The 17898-nt window shown below is 47.9% G+C and overlaps 1 protein-coding gene across 2 annotated transcripts in view; it reads right to left on the minus strand.

Annotated features, from left to right (window-relative positions):
• SLC22A23 (solute carrier family 22 member 23) overlaps window positions 1–17898 on the minus strand; it is a 167158-nt gene that overhangs the window by 108400 nt on the left and 40860 nt on the right. For both annotated transcript variants that reach the window (XM_032861479.1, XM_032861480.1), the window contains exon 3: window positions 15417–15571. In XM_032861479.1, the coding sequence (XP_032717370.1) occupies window positions 15417–15571 (155 nt within the window). The remainder of the gene's footprint in view (window positions 1–15416; window positions 15572–17898) is intronic.

Raw genomic sequence — 17898 nt, forward strand, 5'->3', positions numbered from 1 at the left:
GAATGATAAGGTCCTACTTTTGTGTAGTCTGCTCTAGAGTGGGTAAATGGTATGCAGGGAAATGCAAATAAATAAACATATTTTCAAGGAGTGGTAGATGTTTAAAACACGGCAGGTGATTCTAAAGGAAATATTTTTTCCCAAAAGAATTTGCATGTGCTGATTGGACAGGTGGTCTGAGAAAGGTGTGCAGAGGTCACGAGTGGAACCACAGTGACAAGACGTGGCTGGGCCCACAGAAGTTGTGGATGGAACAGTTCTGGCGGAGGGAAAGGCTTGCACAAATGATCTTGGGAACAAGGGAGAGAACAGCATGGAAAGAACCAGAAGGTCAGTTTGGCTGGAATACAGCATGGGAGCTGTAGGGTCAGACCACCCAGAACCTTGGCGGCCATGGTGAGGGGTCTACATCGCATGATAAAAGCTGCTGGAAGACGAGGCAAAGACCACCGGTCACCCCCGACCCCTGCTCTCCTCTTCTTCTTGCAGGCAGATTTCTGTACAAAATAAGACCGCACTTCCCAGCCACGCCTGCCATTGTGGGGTGGTGGGGGGCCAGGTTACTGAGCTGTGGCCAGGGGGATGTTCAAAGTGGCACCTACCGGTGCTGGGAAGTGACCTTAATGGGAAGAAGCGTTCCCTCCCCTTCTGTGCCACCCCTCCACTGGCTGGAGTATGGACAGGACGGCCGGGTTAGCAAACACCCTGGTGTCAGCAGACTGTCCCCGTCAGCCCTGGACTGATCACACTGATGGCAGAAATGGACTCCTACATTGTTTAAATCCCTGTTGTTTTGGCTTTCAGTGTTTTACAGTGAGGCTCTCGCTAACTGACACAGAGTGAAGGAGGCAGTAGGTCTGACTCATGTTGTAGAAATATGCCCCTGGTTGTAAGTGAAGAATGAGCTGTAGAGGTTCGGGCAGAAGTGGGCAGACCGGGCAGGAAGTGACTGTGATTATCCAGGCAAGAAGTGAAAGGCTTTCCTCAGGAGGCTTCTGCGGAGGTGGAGAGAGATGCAGGGACTCAGAATACCGTCTGGGGGAAGAGCTGAGGGCCAGGCTGATCACGAGCGAGGGCAGAAGGGGCAACTGGAACACCTCTGCATGGGGGGCGGTTCTCCTCACAGAAACTGGAGAAGACCAGGGAGCAGGAGCTTTGAGCTTGTGGGAAGATGACGGTGCTGTGTCGGCCACAACGGAACTTAAATGCCTATGGACTAGCCACTAGGTAGCTGGACAGATGAGTTTAGAACTTGGCAGGGCAGTCAAAATTGATGATCTAAATCGTACGGAGATGACTCAAGGCCATGTTTCTAGCGGATCACCAGCCACCTGGAGCTATTTAAATTTAACTAATTAAAAGGAACAAAAATTCCAGATTCGGCTCCTCAGTCAGGTTAGCCACATCTCCAGTGTGACTGGTAGTCAGAGCGCTGGCCAGCGCAGGCAGAGAACATGTCTGTCGTTAGAGCAAGTTCTCTCAGAAAGCTCTGGTGCAAACCTCTTTAGAAAGCATTTAAGGGGCACCCAGGTGGCTCAGTCAGTTCAGCGACTGAATCTTGGTGTCACCTCAGGTCATGAACTCAGTGTCACAAAATCGAGCCTCGCGAGCTGGGCTCCATGCTAGCTTGGACTCTGCTTGGGAGTCTCTCCCTCTCTCTCCTTCTGCCCCTCCCCCTGCTCTCTCTCTCTCTCTCTCTCTCTGTGTCTCTCTTCCTCCATCCCTCCGTCCCTCCCTCCAAAATAAATAAATAAAACTTTAAAAAAAGAAATGGTTTATTATGATCGATTCGCCCTGTCTCATGGGATCATGTGTGTGTGAGAACGGGACAGAAAAAAGCCGCCTGCGTTTTCCCATTTGGTTTCCTTTTTCCTTTTTTAACAGAGACACGCAACAGCTTTGTTCCTCCTCGTTTGCCCAAATGCTTCCGGTTCAGGTTTATAAACCGTTCCTCAAAATTTTCAATATTTGAAGACACCACAGGGCTGCATACCTTTTCAGAAGGTTAGTTGTCCTCAGGCTGTCATTTGTTCTTTCATTCCAAGTTATGATCCCCTTTCCAAGGGCGGACAGAAGCGAAGGCGACCCTGCACCCGCCCGAGGTGGCCTCCCCTGCGCCCTGGACGGCCCCCTCTCCCTGCTCCGCACAGACGCTGGAGCGGCCGCGAGGGAGTGGAAGAGCCAACTGTGCAAACATTCGCTTCCACCGTCACAAGACCGAAAGGAAAAATGCCAAAAAGGAGAGCTTGGCAAAACAGCAAAAGAGCAATTATCCCCTGAAGAGAACATGAAATAAGACCCTCCAGTGACCCCACAAAGGAAATGGAAAATCAGATCCAACCTCGAACAGCTCAGCGAACAGCACCGTGTTCTTGGGTAATGATTACAAAGGGAAAAATGGGACTTGGGCTCCGGGGCAGCCCGTGACTTCAGCGTGAGCCTCACTGGCTGGTGCCTTCTGTAATTCCACTAAACCCTTTTAAAGAACGAGATTCATGCAATCCTAGAGTCACAGGATGCTCCCCGATGATTCCAAACTCACGTGAAAGTTCTAAAGCAATCCTGATACGTGGCTCGTAGGCTCTATGTGCGTGAGACTCAAGAAACCATCTAGAACACGAGGAAGCTGCATGAGAATTCCAAAGACCACCATCTTTTCAGTGCCAAAACCGTGAAGGAGAGGAATGGTTTGGGTAAATTTCATTTCTGGGAAGCACAGATCTGGAAGATGAGTTCTCCATGTAACTTCAGCCAGGGATGCCATCGACATCAAAGGGGGAAATTCCTCTGTCAGACTTGTTGGATGGCGCAAACTAGGATTGCCTTCTGGCAGCCCATGGGTCAGGGAGGGAATGAGCCCTAGAGTTATCTCCCCAAAACGGAGAACAAAAAGCGGGTGATGGCTCTCCACTGCCCAAACATCGTGTCCTCTTGGCCTGAGCTCTTTGGGAAAACCTTCCCAGCTCCTCATCGGCTGCATGTCAGCCAGGCCCCCTACCAGAGAGAGGTCATATCCATGCTGGCCAGGCTCCTCAGCGAGAGGGACTGAATTCAGGCTTGGGAAGGTGCTTCCCCTGCAGCATGCTGGAGAGTGAGGCCAGGGAGCCGGAGCAGAAGCTGAACCATGAAAGGGACGGGCGAGAGGGAGCAGGTCTCAGCCAAGCGGTTAGCACAGTAATGAAGTGGGCATGGAGGGCGGCAAGGAGGAGGACAGTGGAGAGTGGGTCACTCCAGTGGGACCACGCTCTAGAACACTGAGTTCTGAAGCAGGGTGGGAGGACTGTGGCCATCTGTGGATGCGTTCTTGGCAGTCTACAAGAATTTAAAAATTCTTCATTTTAGTGTCAATGAAAATCTTAGCCTATATTAACGTAAGCGGACCCTGGCTTATCTAGATGAGTAGTCTGTGACCCAGGGTGGGCCTGAGATGTCTAAGTCCACGTCTGCGTCTGGAAGTACACTCACAAAGGCCAAATGTTACTATGCCAGGCTGTGCAAACGCAGGTTTCGCAGTGGTCTGCAGACAGTGGCAGGAGAACTACGTGGTCATGTGTGTGTGACGGCACATGCACTGGACCTCAGTGGAGCCTGGTGTCAGGCAGAGGACGTGAGTTTTGTCCCTGCCAGCTCTGTAAAGGCCACGTTCATTAGCACAAGAGTCCTGGGAAACAGGCAGCCATGAAGGTTTCCAGTCTCAATTCCCATCATAAATGGATTAAATATCTATTTACTTAATGTTTTAATAATGCCACAGATCTAACTGTATCTTCAAGAGAAGTAGCCAGGTCAGGAAGGCACCTCATTAAGGTGAGAGACTGAGGCATGGTCATGGGCACTGCTGGGATGGGCATTTTGAGCGGTCCGTGAGGGCAAAGCCCACGCATTGTTAACATCGTTTTAGACGGCAAAATTACATGAAAAGGCATCATGTACACTGGAATGTTTCAAGTCCAAATGCCAAAATAGATTAAATATGAAATTAAATTGGAAGCTGTGTCTTTCTGCTATTTAACCCAACAAGGGTGAGCGGTGATTCTGTTTCATGGAAAGACCACCATCCGCCACACGAAAGCACCACAATTAATTTGGATTGTTCTGGCTTTCAAGCTGGTGGTTGTTAACATTTGGCTCTTACAGTTATTTAGAAGTTATAAGAACTAATGCAAACTCCTTATGGGATATTTTGTATACAGTTAAATAATTTTATATTAACATATTTTAAGACAAAGAAAAAGGGGGCTCTTCAAAACGACCCAAGAGTTACAGTCACAGACACTGGAGCCACACACACCTGACTTCCACTCCTGGGGCTCCTTGGACTCCACGGTGGGAACTTGGGCAGTCTTCCTCCCCTACATGTCAGGTTTCCACTCATAAAATGGGAAAGTAATGGTGCCCACGCACAGAATCGTGGGGTGGATGAAATACTTCTATTGCACTTGGCACAGCATCCGTGTACACTGTAAAAGTCCAATAAGTGTTAGTTCCTGCTTAAAGGTCCCGCCAGTGAAATAGATAAGGTCCAGGGAATAGGGACTCAGTTTCCTTATCTGTAAAATGGGGCCATGTAGAATTTACTTTATATAGTTAGTAGGAAATTTAAAATATAGTGTATGGAAGTGTAACTTAGCACAGGATCTGAACTTAGAAAACACTCAATAAATACCTTATTATTGTTATCAAACAATTATCATCACGACCTCCTTTCTCCTTTTTATCACTTAACATCAACATACTATTCAGCTGCCAGCACTACGCTCCCTACATGCCAGGCATGTGCTGGGGGGGGCGCATAGAGGGAGATCAGCATGCAAGGTTCTGCTCAGCTGTTCTGTCTAACCCCTGCTCATCAGAGCTGTGGTTCTTTCTAAAAGGAAAATAGTGAGATTATCTACTTATCCATCCACCGATCCATCCATCCGTCCATCCATCCATCCATCCATTTGACTGAGGGAGTGGTGTAAGCATCTGAGGCCAGCCAAACAGTGAGCAATACCAGGGACCAAGGGCCAGGTGGCCTCCCAGCACCACCTCTCATATACTAAGGTCAGGCAGTCACATGCCCTCCCCAACACACACACACACACACACACGCCAAGAATATTTATCAACTTGGCAAATCATCTGTATGCCCACATGCTGCCCCATCTCAGGAGCCCTTGTCACCTCTACAGTCTGAGCCCAGGGCCTTACACATAAAGACAGCAATGTCAGCTTGACAAATTGCACAGATGTCAGCAAAGAGTAGTCAGAAATTCCAAGTCACACCAGAACTAGCCCAAGTTCTCTCTTTCTTAAGTAAAAGTGCTGTGACAGAGTGCGGGGGCATGTGCTGGGGTAAAAGGAAAGAGCTCTAATTCCTCCCCCGCCCCCACCCTGACCAAGGCTTGGAGAGAGTTCTGAGCCCCTTCCCAGAACTGGCACAGAGCAAAAATCAAGCCCTGATGCTTTCAAAAGGCACAGGTTGGAAGGGACACAAGCACCTTTCGGTTCTTAAAGAACAGGCAGAACGGACTCCGGCTGGACAAAAAGACACAAAGTACCCTTCTCGAGGAGAATCATCAAAGGCCTCATGGAAGGAGGAAGAGACAGAAAACAGCAGAACAGCAGCCCTCAATCAGAGACCCATCATTTTCCCAGCTCTGTGTTCCATGAGGGAGCTCAGAGGGAGCCCCACATGGGGGCTGCCGGAGAAGGGCGCCCGGAGAGGCCCTGCGGTCTCCTTCTGGGGCATCCGGCCCGGCTGTAATTCTGCTCTGGCTCCTCAGACTCCCCGAGACTGGTTTCTATTGGGGCAGAGGGTACAGCTTTAAAGATGCCTAGAGGCCCCGGGAGTCCAACGTTACAGAGCATCACCACGTCCAGAGTCTCGGCCTGCAAGGGCTCCAAACATGGGGGAAGGGAGGACCTGCCCGCCAGGGAGCTTGCCGGGTTCCAGGGAGAAGAGCTGAATGGGTCCCACAGTCTGGGAGTGAGCCTAACTCAGCTCGGCCCAGCCTCAGATGCCTAGTCCCTAAAGGCCCAGATGCTGGGTTTGGGGCTCATTCCTGTGGAAGGAACACTTCTCCAGAGGGGGCAGCGAAACCAACAAAGAAAACCAGGTGCTATCCATCATCTCGCCCCAAATACTGTCCAGTCTTACGCGTTCTTGGACCAGCAACTGGAAGGTGGCGGCTGGACAGCTTGTCCTCCTGAGGAGTCATTTGGGAAGAACAACCAAAAACCTTATGCCATTTCACAGCAAAGCTCCTCATCTTACCCTGATTCACACCTGTCCTGGGAGCAGATGTTTTCACACAAATCCTGTCAAACATGGGAGCTGCCATTGTCCCAACAGGGAGGAAGGTAAATATACTTTCAAAAGGCACAGGTGAGAAGGGACACAAGCCCCTTTCAGCTTCCAAAGACAAGGAGGAGGCCCATGCAGGGGACAGCGATCTGCCCATCCCTGGCAGGCCTCCATAAAGTGTATCTGCTTTGGGGCGTGGAGATGTCATGCCAGAACATGGAGAACAACAGGACCACAACAGGCCAATGGCTGCATTAAGGGACGCAAACAAGCTTCCTGAGCTAACACTTAGAACTACAGAGAAAATGTATACAGGCACTTTTAGGGAAGGGAAAGGGAGAGGTTTTTGGAATATGTGTGAGATAAATCTTGAAAATGGCTACCAGTACTCTACTCTAGTGTCTTTTCTCAACACGTAGTCGGGTACTGGATACTCAGGTACTCACGTCCTTCCCACAAAAGAGACAAGGTCCCTACGTATAATTCATCCAGGAGAATTTTTCCTTTAGTTTATTACCCTCTTCCACTCCCAAAGCAGTTAGGGCTTTTAGAATGTAGGCTATGGAGCTCTGAATGGATGTTACAGGAGAAGCACTTTATTAAGCCAGTCACTGGAGAAATGCTCATGAAGCAGATTCTCGGCCCCTCCGACCTCCAAGTTATCCTCCTATGGGACCCTAAGCTGGGAGACAGCCCCAGGCTGAAGTTCCTCTTTAGCTAAGTTTTCCAAGCTTGCTGTGAGCTCAGAAAGGCCCTCACCTGAGAAGACCCTCCTGGAAGAGAAAAGCGTTGACTGTCCCAACATAGGATGTCTGCTTTCGGCAGAACGGTGGCTGCCACGTGGCAAGGTACAGGCACCCAAGGAGCACGCCCACCATTTCTCTGGGCTGAGGTCTGCTGATGGTGGTCACTGGCATTCCCCTCTGCACCATCCTTCAGAGGTGAGAAAATGGATTGAGTTGTTAAGTCCCCCTGGCCCAAGACCCCAGCGGGGGAGTGGTGAGGCACAGCTCGCAACCCACATTGGGATACCCTCCCAGGGGCTTTTCCACTGCTGATATGTGCTCGCACGTGTGCACAGGAAGGAGGGTGGGTGCGGTCTTCAGACGCTGCCTTCAGTGTGAGCAACACAGCATCATGGGGAGAACAAAACTGCATCTCTAATTCACGGCGGCTCTGAATGCCCAGTTATCGAGCTGGGAAACTGAACTGTTTCAGGTGATTTCGAGGAAAAACAGTCATTACAGATTTGCCTTCCAATTCAATTCTTTCTACCCAATTTTAATGAATATTCACCACTGTTAAAAAGGGATGTTCTTGCACAGCAATGTGGATGTGCTTATTAAGCCACTGAACTGTACACTTAATGGTGAAATGGTAAATTTTACGCTTATGTACATTTAACTATGATTAAAAAAAAGTTATTTTCTTTCTCAAATACTTGACATCAGGATAAGACAATACTCTTGCAGGGAAAACACGAAGTAAAACCTATGCTTGAAATCATGTCAATTACGTTAATCACGAAATTGAACGACAGTTGCTTTTGCCCTCGTTGCCTCTTCCCTACTGGCAATCATTGCTTCATCCAATGGACATTTCTCAATTCTGGTCTTGTGTCATCTGACACCTTGCTCGGCCCCTTCCCTAGCTCCCTGGGCATCAGCCTATTTGGACTTTCCACTCGCTTCTCAGGCTATCCCCTCCCATCTCCCCCAACTGGTTCTTCTACCTCGGCCCATTTATTGCTCATGTTACACAATCTCTGGGTGATCTCAGTTATGCCACAGCCCTTAACTGCGGAGAGATGCCGAGGACATGCAGACCTTGCTCCTGAACTTCTGAAGAGTCACTCATTCACTTGCGGAATCAAGTGCCTTGGCAACCCTGAAGGCACCACCAAGTCATCAGATCTGAACTGAATGTGTCATCTTCCCCTGCCAAACCTGTCAGAGGAAGGGAGTGGCCAGGAGCTTCAAAATCTATAGGACCTGGAATCAGGATGCCTGGGCTGCACCCTAGCCCTACCAGTGGGAGGGATATCCATCCACTTGTCCAAGTTGGTCATCTGTCCCCCGCCCATCCTTCACCTCTCTCTTCAGTTGGCTAGACTGTGGACTGCGTCTCCTTATTTCTCCCTCCTTATGTCCACGGCCTTCCTCAGAATCTTCTTCTTCCTCACCTGGATCCTGCAACAGCCTCCCAGCTTCGAGCTTGGCCTTCTTCCTTGGTCTGCTCTCCTCTGCTGCAGCCCGAGTGATCCCCCAGAGCACATAAAGCTTTGCCTTTCTTGCTGAAGACCCTTCGTGAGCTTGGCAGTGTCCTGGGGTCATGGAGGAGAGGACCTTTGTGTACGGTCCCAGCCTCCTTCCCAACCACAGGACCTAGTGCATACTAGGCTCTCTGGCTTCTGAGCACCCAGTGTAAGCAGCAAACACCCACTCCCCTTGACCCCACCAAACCCATATCCAGGGGTCGCTTTCTAACGCTCTCACTTCAACCAGGGCCTGTCCCTGCATCGTTACCCACTAACCTCTGAGTGTCCCGGAGCACAGGCAGGTGTGTCTGCCTCTGTGTGCCCAGCACCTGACAGTGTCCCTGTAAGGCTCGCAGTGTGCCCCTGTAAGTACTCACCTATTTGCCAAGCGAACGAGTGAAGGAGAAAGTAGTCCTGTGTTTCCAAGGTCACCCAAACCCAAAATATAAACCATCCAAAGCAGTTTTTTCCTGGCATGACACGGTCATACCATCCAAGGGCCACACCCACTTGCCGGGCTTCATGCCCTCCCGCCCAACCCCACTGAAGCACAGCTTAGAATTCAAGAGAAGGTATGGTAGAGACCAGTGGTTTTCCATTTGGTTTGGTGGTTACTGCCATACCATTAGAGCGGTAGTAAATGTTGTCATGGAGGAGCCACAGGGGGTTGGTGGTGGTATTGTTTCCCATCCATGTTCCCCACAAACGGGTCCAGGAAGGGATCGCATGGCTCCCCAGGACGTAGCAGGAAATCCTGTGCCCTGACTTGAGAGCCAGGGAAGACAGAAGCCTACAGATAAAGCAGCTTGTCACTGACGCGGACTCGGTCCACGGCAGAGCGCACACCATCGCTCGGATCTCCCGATTTCCAGACCTTTCTACTTCCCGTTAGTGCGGCGAACTGATATGCTTCAATGGAAGCACCATGAAGATTCCAATATGGGGAAAACCCAGTCCTGAAAGAATCATACACAGCTTTTATAGCATGTTCCACTGCATGGAAAAGGCATTCAAATATTCTAATTTCAAAATGCCAGGTATCAAAATTTCCGTTTTCCCCCCTGATTTGAAAACAAGACTATTTTGCAAATTTAAAACATCCAAAGAAATAGGCGCTCTGAAGCCTACCTATCTTTGGGCAAAATACACATGCTGTCTCGCCCAAACTTCTGGACAGAGGCACACTGGGTTTGTGGGTCTCAATGGCAGCTCTGAGGATGAGCCCCGTGTTCCACCTTCACCTGCAAGGGAGGCGATAACTCCTTACATGCTCTTCAGACATACATTGTATTTTTTTTTCCCCCCAGAGGAAAGTCTCAATATAAACTCAAGTTTGGGCTAACACTTAAGTAGGGGTAGAGAAGTTCATTCATGTTTTACTTGAAGTTTGAGAAAAATTAGTTGTCAGTGGCATTTTCTGGCTCTCTGCTGGACGACTCACCCCTGGAGGGTCAGGCCAATGAGAAGCATGGCCCTGAGTGGCCGCCACGCCATCTGGTCTCCCAGGGACCGGAGCTCACTCACCAGGAGCTTCGACTGACCCAACCCTCTGCGGCTATCCCAGGAGCTATGGTTCCCCTGAGGTGGGGCAGGGGGAAGACAGAGAAGCGGAGGACAAACTCTTCATTACTTCTTCTTTTTTTTTTTTTTCCTTCCGTATATATTAATTCCTTTGCTTTTCAGTCTGCCTGCAGGGTGAGAAAAGCTTCCAGTGAAGAGAGAGTCTGGTGTAGAAACCTCAGCCTGTTCTGATTTCTTAGCTACTCTAGTCTGAACCTGGTAGAAAACTAAAATTCTTCTGAGGCTTAAAAAAAAAAAAAATCATTTGTCAAAGGCTTTTGGTAAACAGTGAATCATTTCCTTGGTGGAAAAAAGCCGTGTCAGTAGAGCTGGTCCCACCAGAAGAACGGGGTGCGGGCTCTCTGTCCTGCTGCTCTGGGGAGGGCCCAGGAATCTGAAGCCAGGGAGAGGTGAGAGAGGAGAGATAAAGGCGATGGTGACCAAGCACTCATTCCCATGAAACCGTCCCTTCACCCAAATGCAGCGCAAATATGTGCTCCCCAGTGAAGTGAGCCACAAGCCAATGGAAAGTCACTTGTACCTGACAGTGGGAATCACCGTTCTTTGCATTCCACAGTTCAGCAACTCACTCTTGGAAGAGTTCTGGCTCCATCCATTTTTTTTTTTTTCCTCTCTCTCAAATGTACAGCGTGACTTTGATGCTTAACAACCCAGCTGACTGAAATATGTTTTGGGGTGTAAGAGTTCAGAAAGACATCAAATTACAGAAATCTGTGCAGGAGTGAGGACGAGTCGCCCTACACCAGCACATTAGGAATTACTCAACCACTTCAGTGAGAGGCTAAACTCATCAGTGCCATGCGAGACGGAGAACACCACCCCACCCACAGCAAACTCAGGACTTTTCCAAGTCTAGTTACCAATTAGACTTGGCTTCTCATTTTGCAAAAGACTCAGGAACTTAGTCGTCTGTGACATTTCTGGTCACTGCTCGATGGTATGTAAAATTTAGGCTGACTGGGTTGAAGGAGGGTTATTATAATGAGAATGTGAAGCTTGGAGAGAAGTTTTCAAGGAAATTGTGCACTGTTGTCAGATCCAAAAACAGAACAAAGAAGTGATGTTCATTCACCCAAAGTAACTAAGATATGGTCTCTGCCAGCAAAAAGGAGTGCTCATTATTTCAGACTGGGGTTTTTGGTGGGGGAAGGTTGTCAATGATGGGAAGGGGGAAGACAGAGATCAAATGAAGAGAGAAACTAGAAAAACTATTTACATTAAGAAAAGAATGTCTCTCTCATAGGACTTATTACATCTAACATCAAATTAAATTAAAAAGCAATAATCTCTCATGGGCTTCTTTTGAAGAAAGATACATCTGAAATGATACTGTGTTTCCCCATCGGTGATGTTATGAGTCTTCATTGGAGAAAGAATTCATACCACAACACATCATGTCAGCCTGTGCGGAGAAGCGACTATTTCTTTAGTCTTTAATAAGTCTTCATTTTCATAATCAAATAAGGAAATGTGATCCACTGATTCTTTTCTCGGTCTGTGGCTCCCTGCCTTTTGCCCAGCAGAGTCAATGTTTTCTCCCCCACCTGTGTGTGTGTGTGTGTGTGTGTGTGTGTGTGTTTCCTGGTCCTGAGGCGAAGAGATACAATGAAGCCACTGACTTAGCCAGTGTGTTTAATTATTTCACTGTCTCTCAATGGCCTCCCAGGCAGACACAAAGCCATCCACCTTTGCTGGTTCTCTCTAGCTCCTGCCAGGGTGCACTCTCCAGCGTGCACCCTGCTTCCGTGTGAAGACTCCTGGGGAAGATGCCAATAATCTCTATTTAATGTCCTAATTGCCCAACCACGTCTCCCTTTGATGCCTTGAAGTTTAAAGGACAGCGTATTTCACTGAAATGCACCTTAGAAAAATTCCAAGGCAGGGGGAAAAAACCTCTGGCAGCCCTGTACGTAGAGCTGAAAACTTTCACAAGTCAGCAGCATTTCACAAAACTAAGAGTCCACCCGCATGGCAGGCTACACGAGAAATAAAATCTGCAGAAATCATTACTTCCCTTGCTTCCATTGCCAAGCACCTGCGGGACTAAAAAAGAATGACCCCCAGATCTCTTCTGAGAAAGTACAAGCCTTTCCAGCAGATGCATTAAGTGAGATTAAAAAAAGACCGTATGGCTGAAGGGGGAGAAAACGTCGGGATCATTAAAAATGCATTTTCCAAATAATCAATGTCCCCAATTTAAAAACTTTTCTTTAGAGTCAATAAAGACTTCGACCCCGTGACCGGGGTTATCAAGACTTTCCTTTAAGCAAAACAAGTTCCTAAGTATGTACTACCCGTGTATAAAACCCTAGCAAGTGCACTAATTTGGAAATTCAGGCGCAGCCTCCCCTACTGACTGGGAGCCTGCCTCTTAACTTCTCATCACCAGTCTCTGTCTTTGCCTAAAATTGCCAGAGATGGGCTATCCCAGCCCAGCACATCTCATACCCTACTCCAATCCCGGCTGCCCCTTACAAATTCATTTCTATAGCTCCTCTGCCATCACCAACCTCCCCCCAATTTATTGTTTCAATACTCCCTCAATGAACTCTAAGTACTCACTAACATCTTTTTGCTTTATTCTAACTTTGTCCCTTTAGATACTGTATTAACTCAGACAGTGGGTGGCAGGTTGATACTTGGAAATTTTCACTGCCATGATATTTGTCAGGATGTTTGACTTGTAATCCCAATTTAAGAAAACATAATTATTTATTTATGCCCTGCTTCATTTCAGAAGAAAAAAAAAAATGTAAGGCTCCTGGCACAAACACACACAGTGAAGTAGCACTTGCATTATGGAAATAGGAAAATGGGACAAAGGAGAAATGAAGGGAGGAAAGTTCGGATGAAATTAGGAGAGAAGCCAGAATTTAAAGCCCAGCTTGTCAGCTCATCATATACACGGCTGGATCCGATTCTAAGTTTTTGAGCTCCTTAGAAGCCAGTGGAAAGACAGAGACTCACTTGTATCAGTGCTGAAACATTATGGTTCGCTGGTCAAACCTGGCCCACCTTCTGTTTCAGTTAAGTAAAGTTTTATTGGCACACAGCCACACCTATTCATTTACATATCATTTATGGTCACTTTCCACCCTATGGTGGCAGAGTCAAGCAGCTGCTGCAGAGACCTGCAAAACCTAAACTGCTTACTCTCTGGCCCTTTCCAGAAATAAGTTCACAGATGACCAGGTTACGGGACTCTGTGCACACAAGATCAAAGCAAAGCAGTTTCCTAGGAGAAAGACACTCTTCAACAGAGAACGTTCTAGCCTAAAGCTCTCACTATGCAATCTCGTGAAAACGCATCCTCAGCTTCTTTTCTCACAGTACCACAGCGATGGGTTTCACAGGGCTGAGGGCATGATGTCACAACGGATGTCAGTGAAACAGTTCTATGTAAGGCGGCAACAAAGCAGGTCAGGAGTAATTCTCTCCAGCTCTGGCTTAAATCAGGGAGAGTTGTGGGGATGGGGGCCAGCCTCGTGCAGCCCTTCCCACCCTCCTTCCTTATCGCCGGCAGACATGGCCAAGGGCTCTGGGTGCCCTCCCGCAGGGAGTCCTGAAGTGTCCTCCAAAGTGTTCTCCATGTTTTCTGGAAGCCTCAGCCAACCACTAGTGGTTGACATGCAAGACAGAACTGGGATGCCATCTTGGCTTCAAGGCAGCTTTCTATCAACACTCTGCCTCTGCATCTGAGATGCGCTGGGCTGGTGACATGGAGATAATGCTCCCTGCCCCATGCCTGAGCGGAGTTCCTCTATTCTGTCCACACGCAGAGCCATCTCCATTAATGGCATACACGAGGATGCGCTGGCCTGACATTGTCCTGTGGGAAGCAGGAGCCCCTCTCAAGGATGCTGCCTGAGGAGAGAACCCATCACACCTGCACATGTGTGGGGCAGGCGAGGGTCTGAGAACACAGCCAGGCCTCTCCTCCGGAAAAGAGCACAGAACCTCCTCCTCCTCCACACACGTGGACCGTGTGCACGGACCATGGGTGGGGGAAGGTGAGGCCAAACATGGGCACTGGCATTTTGTCTGGGAACATTCAAGCCTGATGCCCATGTGGTTGGTTCAAAGAAACAAAACCTCCAAACAGCCATCACCCAGACCCACTGACCTTGAACACATATATTCCTAAAGAACACCTCCCTGCTGGAAACAAGGATTCCAAAATAAATACAAATAAACTGGAAACAGTGATTTCCAAGAAAGGACAATTCAGTTCGGTGTTGGAAGAGGAGGACAGAACCGCCAACTGTAGATTGGGAAGAACACATCTGTCACCTTTCTCTATGCTCATTCCTCCTTTGTGACTAATAAAACGATGTTACAAATTTATTCTACTTCTTTTCTCTACAACCAGGAACAAGCATTCAGGTTACCTGAAAAGTATTACTGAGTCTATAATATGCAAATCTAGGAGAATCAGAACTACTGGGCATTGTCTACATGGGACTCCTACCCATGTTGTCAAAAGTCAAGAAGCAGGCGAAATATATTAAAAATCACTTTACGGTATTCCTAACATCTTCCCACAAGGTAACTGAAAAGTAAAACCAGAAAATAAGTAAAACATCAAGACCTACAACCTTCATCCTCCCCATGAGTTTGTGACTGTTTTAGCAAACACCAGCTACAAAGAAATGAGATATAACCATGCCTGACAAAGGAATTAATATTAGCCAAGAAATGTGTTAGATCAGTGGAGGACATTTTTCTTCACCCTAAAGAGAGCAAATACTAACAAATGCTGAGATTTGCCCATCCAGTACCAATGATGAGGGCTCAAGTCCAGACCATGTAAGGCTACAGGTGGACATGGGAGACTGTTGGGAACATTGGGCTCTACATAAACTTAGAGGAAAAAAAAATGAGAACGACTCCTTAAAGCACCCATGAGAATGCTGAGCCCAGACCCAACAGTAGCGGTACTTGGTATGTTCTGGAACCAACTGCAGAATGTCCGATTATACACTGGATTTGGAAGCGCCCAGAATGTGAACCCAGAAAATTCTGGAGGGAAGCAAAAGCCCCTCCATATCAGCTATGGGCGGACCCCCACGTCTCCAGGCAATTATGTGAACCCTCCATGTCCTTCAGTGAGCCCTGAGCCCGAGCTGAAAACCAGAACAGAGTGTTGGGTGACACTGCTGAGGACCACTGAAGGAACTGCTGAGACCACTGAAGTTTGTGCTTCCAAAAGACTGCGCTCCCAAACCACCAGCACGCAGAGCAATACTGCCAACGAACTTCTTCAAGACAGTTGTGAAGGCTCCTACTTACGTAATGCATACAAGGTAAGAATTATTCCAGCCAGGCAGAATCCTTCAAAGAACCTGAGGGTGCTGAACATTGTCACATTCACGGACAGTGCCACGGTTAGTCCAAAGATCAGAATGAAGATGATGGAAAACAGCAGCACAGGCCGCCGGCCGACCCTGCGTACGGAGAGGGGAGAAAACGAGGAAGCATCATTAGACAGGGCTGCAGTGCTTGACGCTGACCCCAGTATCCAGCCAGCGATCAACAGATGTGGAATGAGTCCTAGATTAAAAGGCTCTGTGGCATCCAGACCCAATCTGGTGGATCTAGGGTGGAGAGGCCCTCTGGGTCAATTCAGCCTAAAACCTTGCTTTGTACAAAAGGGGGCAGCTACCGAATGGAATTGAGAAAGGGACCCAATTCCTCTTTGTAAGTCTGTTTCTGAGGGTAAAGAGGGATGATCCAAGGCAAGAGTAACAAAATCAATAATAACTCCCTGAACACAAACCTTGACACACCCAGCACAAACGTCTTGAGAAATCGCTGACCTTTGGACTTGGCTCCAGAGTCAACACAAACACTGAGCCAAGGCACTTCATTTCCTTTCTCTGGGCTGTTAACTAGTCCTACCTGACCTCCCAGGGAGGCTATCCGAGTCCAGGACCCCACAGCTGCTGACCTGTTTCAGCTACAAGATGAGAAATACTTTTAAAGGGATCACAGACTAAACTAAGAGTCTGAACTTTAACTAAGGAGTGTTGACCTGGAAGTGAAGCCCACCAGGCAGCAAGGGGCTTGGAAAGAACCCGACCAACTATGTTTCAGGAAAGGGCAGCGATCATGCAAGGTTGGCGGGTTACAGAGCGCGCTGGTGCGAGATCAGCGACCACTAGGGGGCGATGTGCTTCTAGGTGTGGCTGGCAGGGCAGAGGGGGTGGTCCCAGAGAATGAGGGGTCACTAGTTGTCCATCCTTCCTAAAGTATCTTTCCACCTTTTCCTTCATCAACTCATGGCGGGGTGGGGGGGAAACTCTCCACCACACAAATTACTATAATAAATCTAGCTTGAACTGGAAGGATAGCTCACAGAAAAACTGGAGTATCTGCCAAGGGGGAAAAAAATCTACATCTGGCACCCCAAACACCTACAGAGTAGCCGTATGGCTTAAACTCGCCTACACATTCTTGTGACAGTCTCACGACAAATAAAAACATAAAGATAGATTCGTGGCCCAGGGCTTGGGATAAGAATGGGGAATGACTGGAAGTGAACACAAGATTTCCCTTCAAGGTGATGGAAATGTTTTACATTTAGAGTGTGGTGATGGTTCCATAGCTCTGTCTACATACTAAAATTCCCTGAATTACACCTTAAGATGGGTGAGCTTTATGGTATGTAAGTTATCTCTCACTAAAGCTGTTAAGAAAGAAGCAAATACTTAGTTACGCATGTCCTGTGAAAGAAACAGATGTAATTTGGAGAAAATTTGGGGGAGGGAACTACAGAGCACAATTTCACTCATTATTTCTTAGGCTTCTAACCAATCTTGTCAGTCACACGGGTTTAGTGAGAGGAGGCCAGGGCTACGAACTCAATGCTGATGTGAGTCAACCCTCTTTTCAGAGTTTTTAGGCATTACTTCTCTTGACTGGTGCTGGGATCCTTAAGCCCTTGTCACAGAAGGTAGTTTTATGCAAACCCAATTCACTTAAAGAAATAAATTTGGAATATGGCTTAGCTGGTCTCTTAAAAACAAAGCTGAGATCTAACTTCTCCATTGTTATTTCCCCTTTCTTGTCTGTAAAATGGGGATCACTGTCTGACTTCACAGTGTTACTGAGATCATTAAGAGAGGTGATGGATATAGGTACAACGCATTCCACAGAGCAAATAGTTAAAGGTTTAGCTCATATGATTCCTCCCTACACGTCTATAGCCTGGATGCCCACCAAACATGGTTTGCCCTTTTCCGATACTTTAGAAAAAACCGTTTTTTTTTTTTTTTTTTTTTTTTTTTTTTAACTTGTAGAAACTGCTCTAAATCTCTCCCTCCCAAATGGTTCCTAACATCAGTAAATAATACAAATTATTTTTAGGAACTAGGGGGCAAACGTCAGGTATGGAGATGTGCAGGTGATGTAGTGAGCACTCAACAAATGTTATGATCATTGGAGTTTTAGCGTGAACTGGCTTCCTTCAGAGCAGAGTCCCCTCAGAGATGACAGACAAAACCACACTCCGAAATCCATGAATGCCGAGGTGGGAGTTAAAGTGGGCCGGGTAGTGGCTCTTATGGCTGTCCATGTCCTACTCCTCAGAGCCTGTGCATATGTTACCCTGCATGGGAGAAATGGGCTCTGCAGCTGCAAAGAAGGTTAAAAACCCTGGGATTAGGTGACGATTCCGGTGGATCCAATCTAAGTACGTGGAAATCCTCTTCCGGCCGCAGGGAACAGAGAGATGGTGACATGAGCAGCAGCTGTCACTGCAGGCTCTGTGGCT

This window comes from Lontra canadensis, unplaced genomic scaffold, assembly GCF_010015895.1.
Source record: "Lontra canadensis isolate GAN:19392208 unplaced genomic scaffold, GSC_riverotter_1.0 scaffold21, whole genome shotgun sequence".
Taxonomy (NCBI): Eukaryota; Metazoa; Chordata; class Mammalia; order Carnivora; family Mustelidae; genus Lontra; species Lontra canadensis.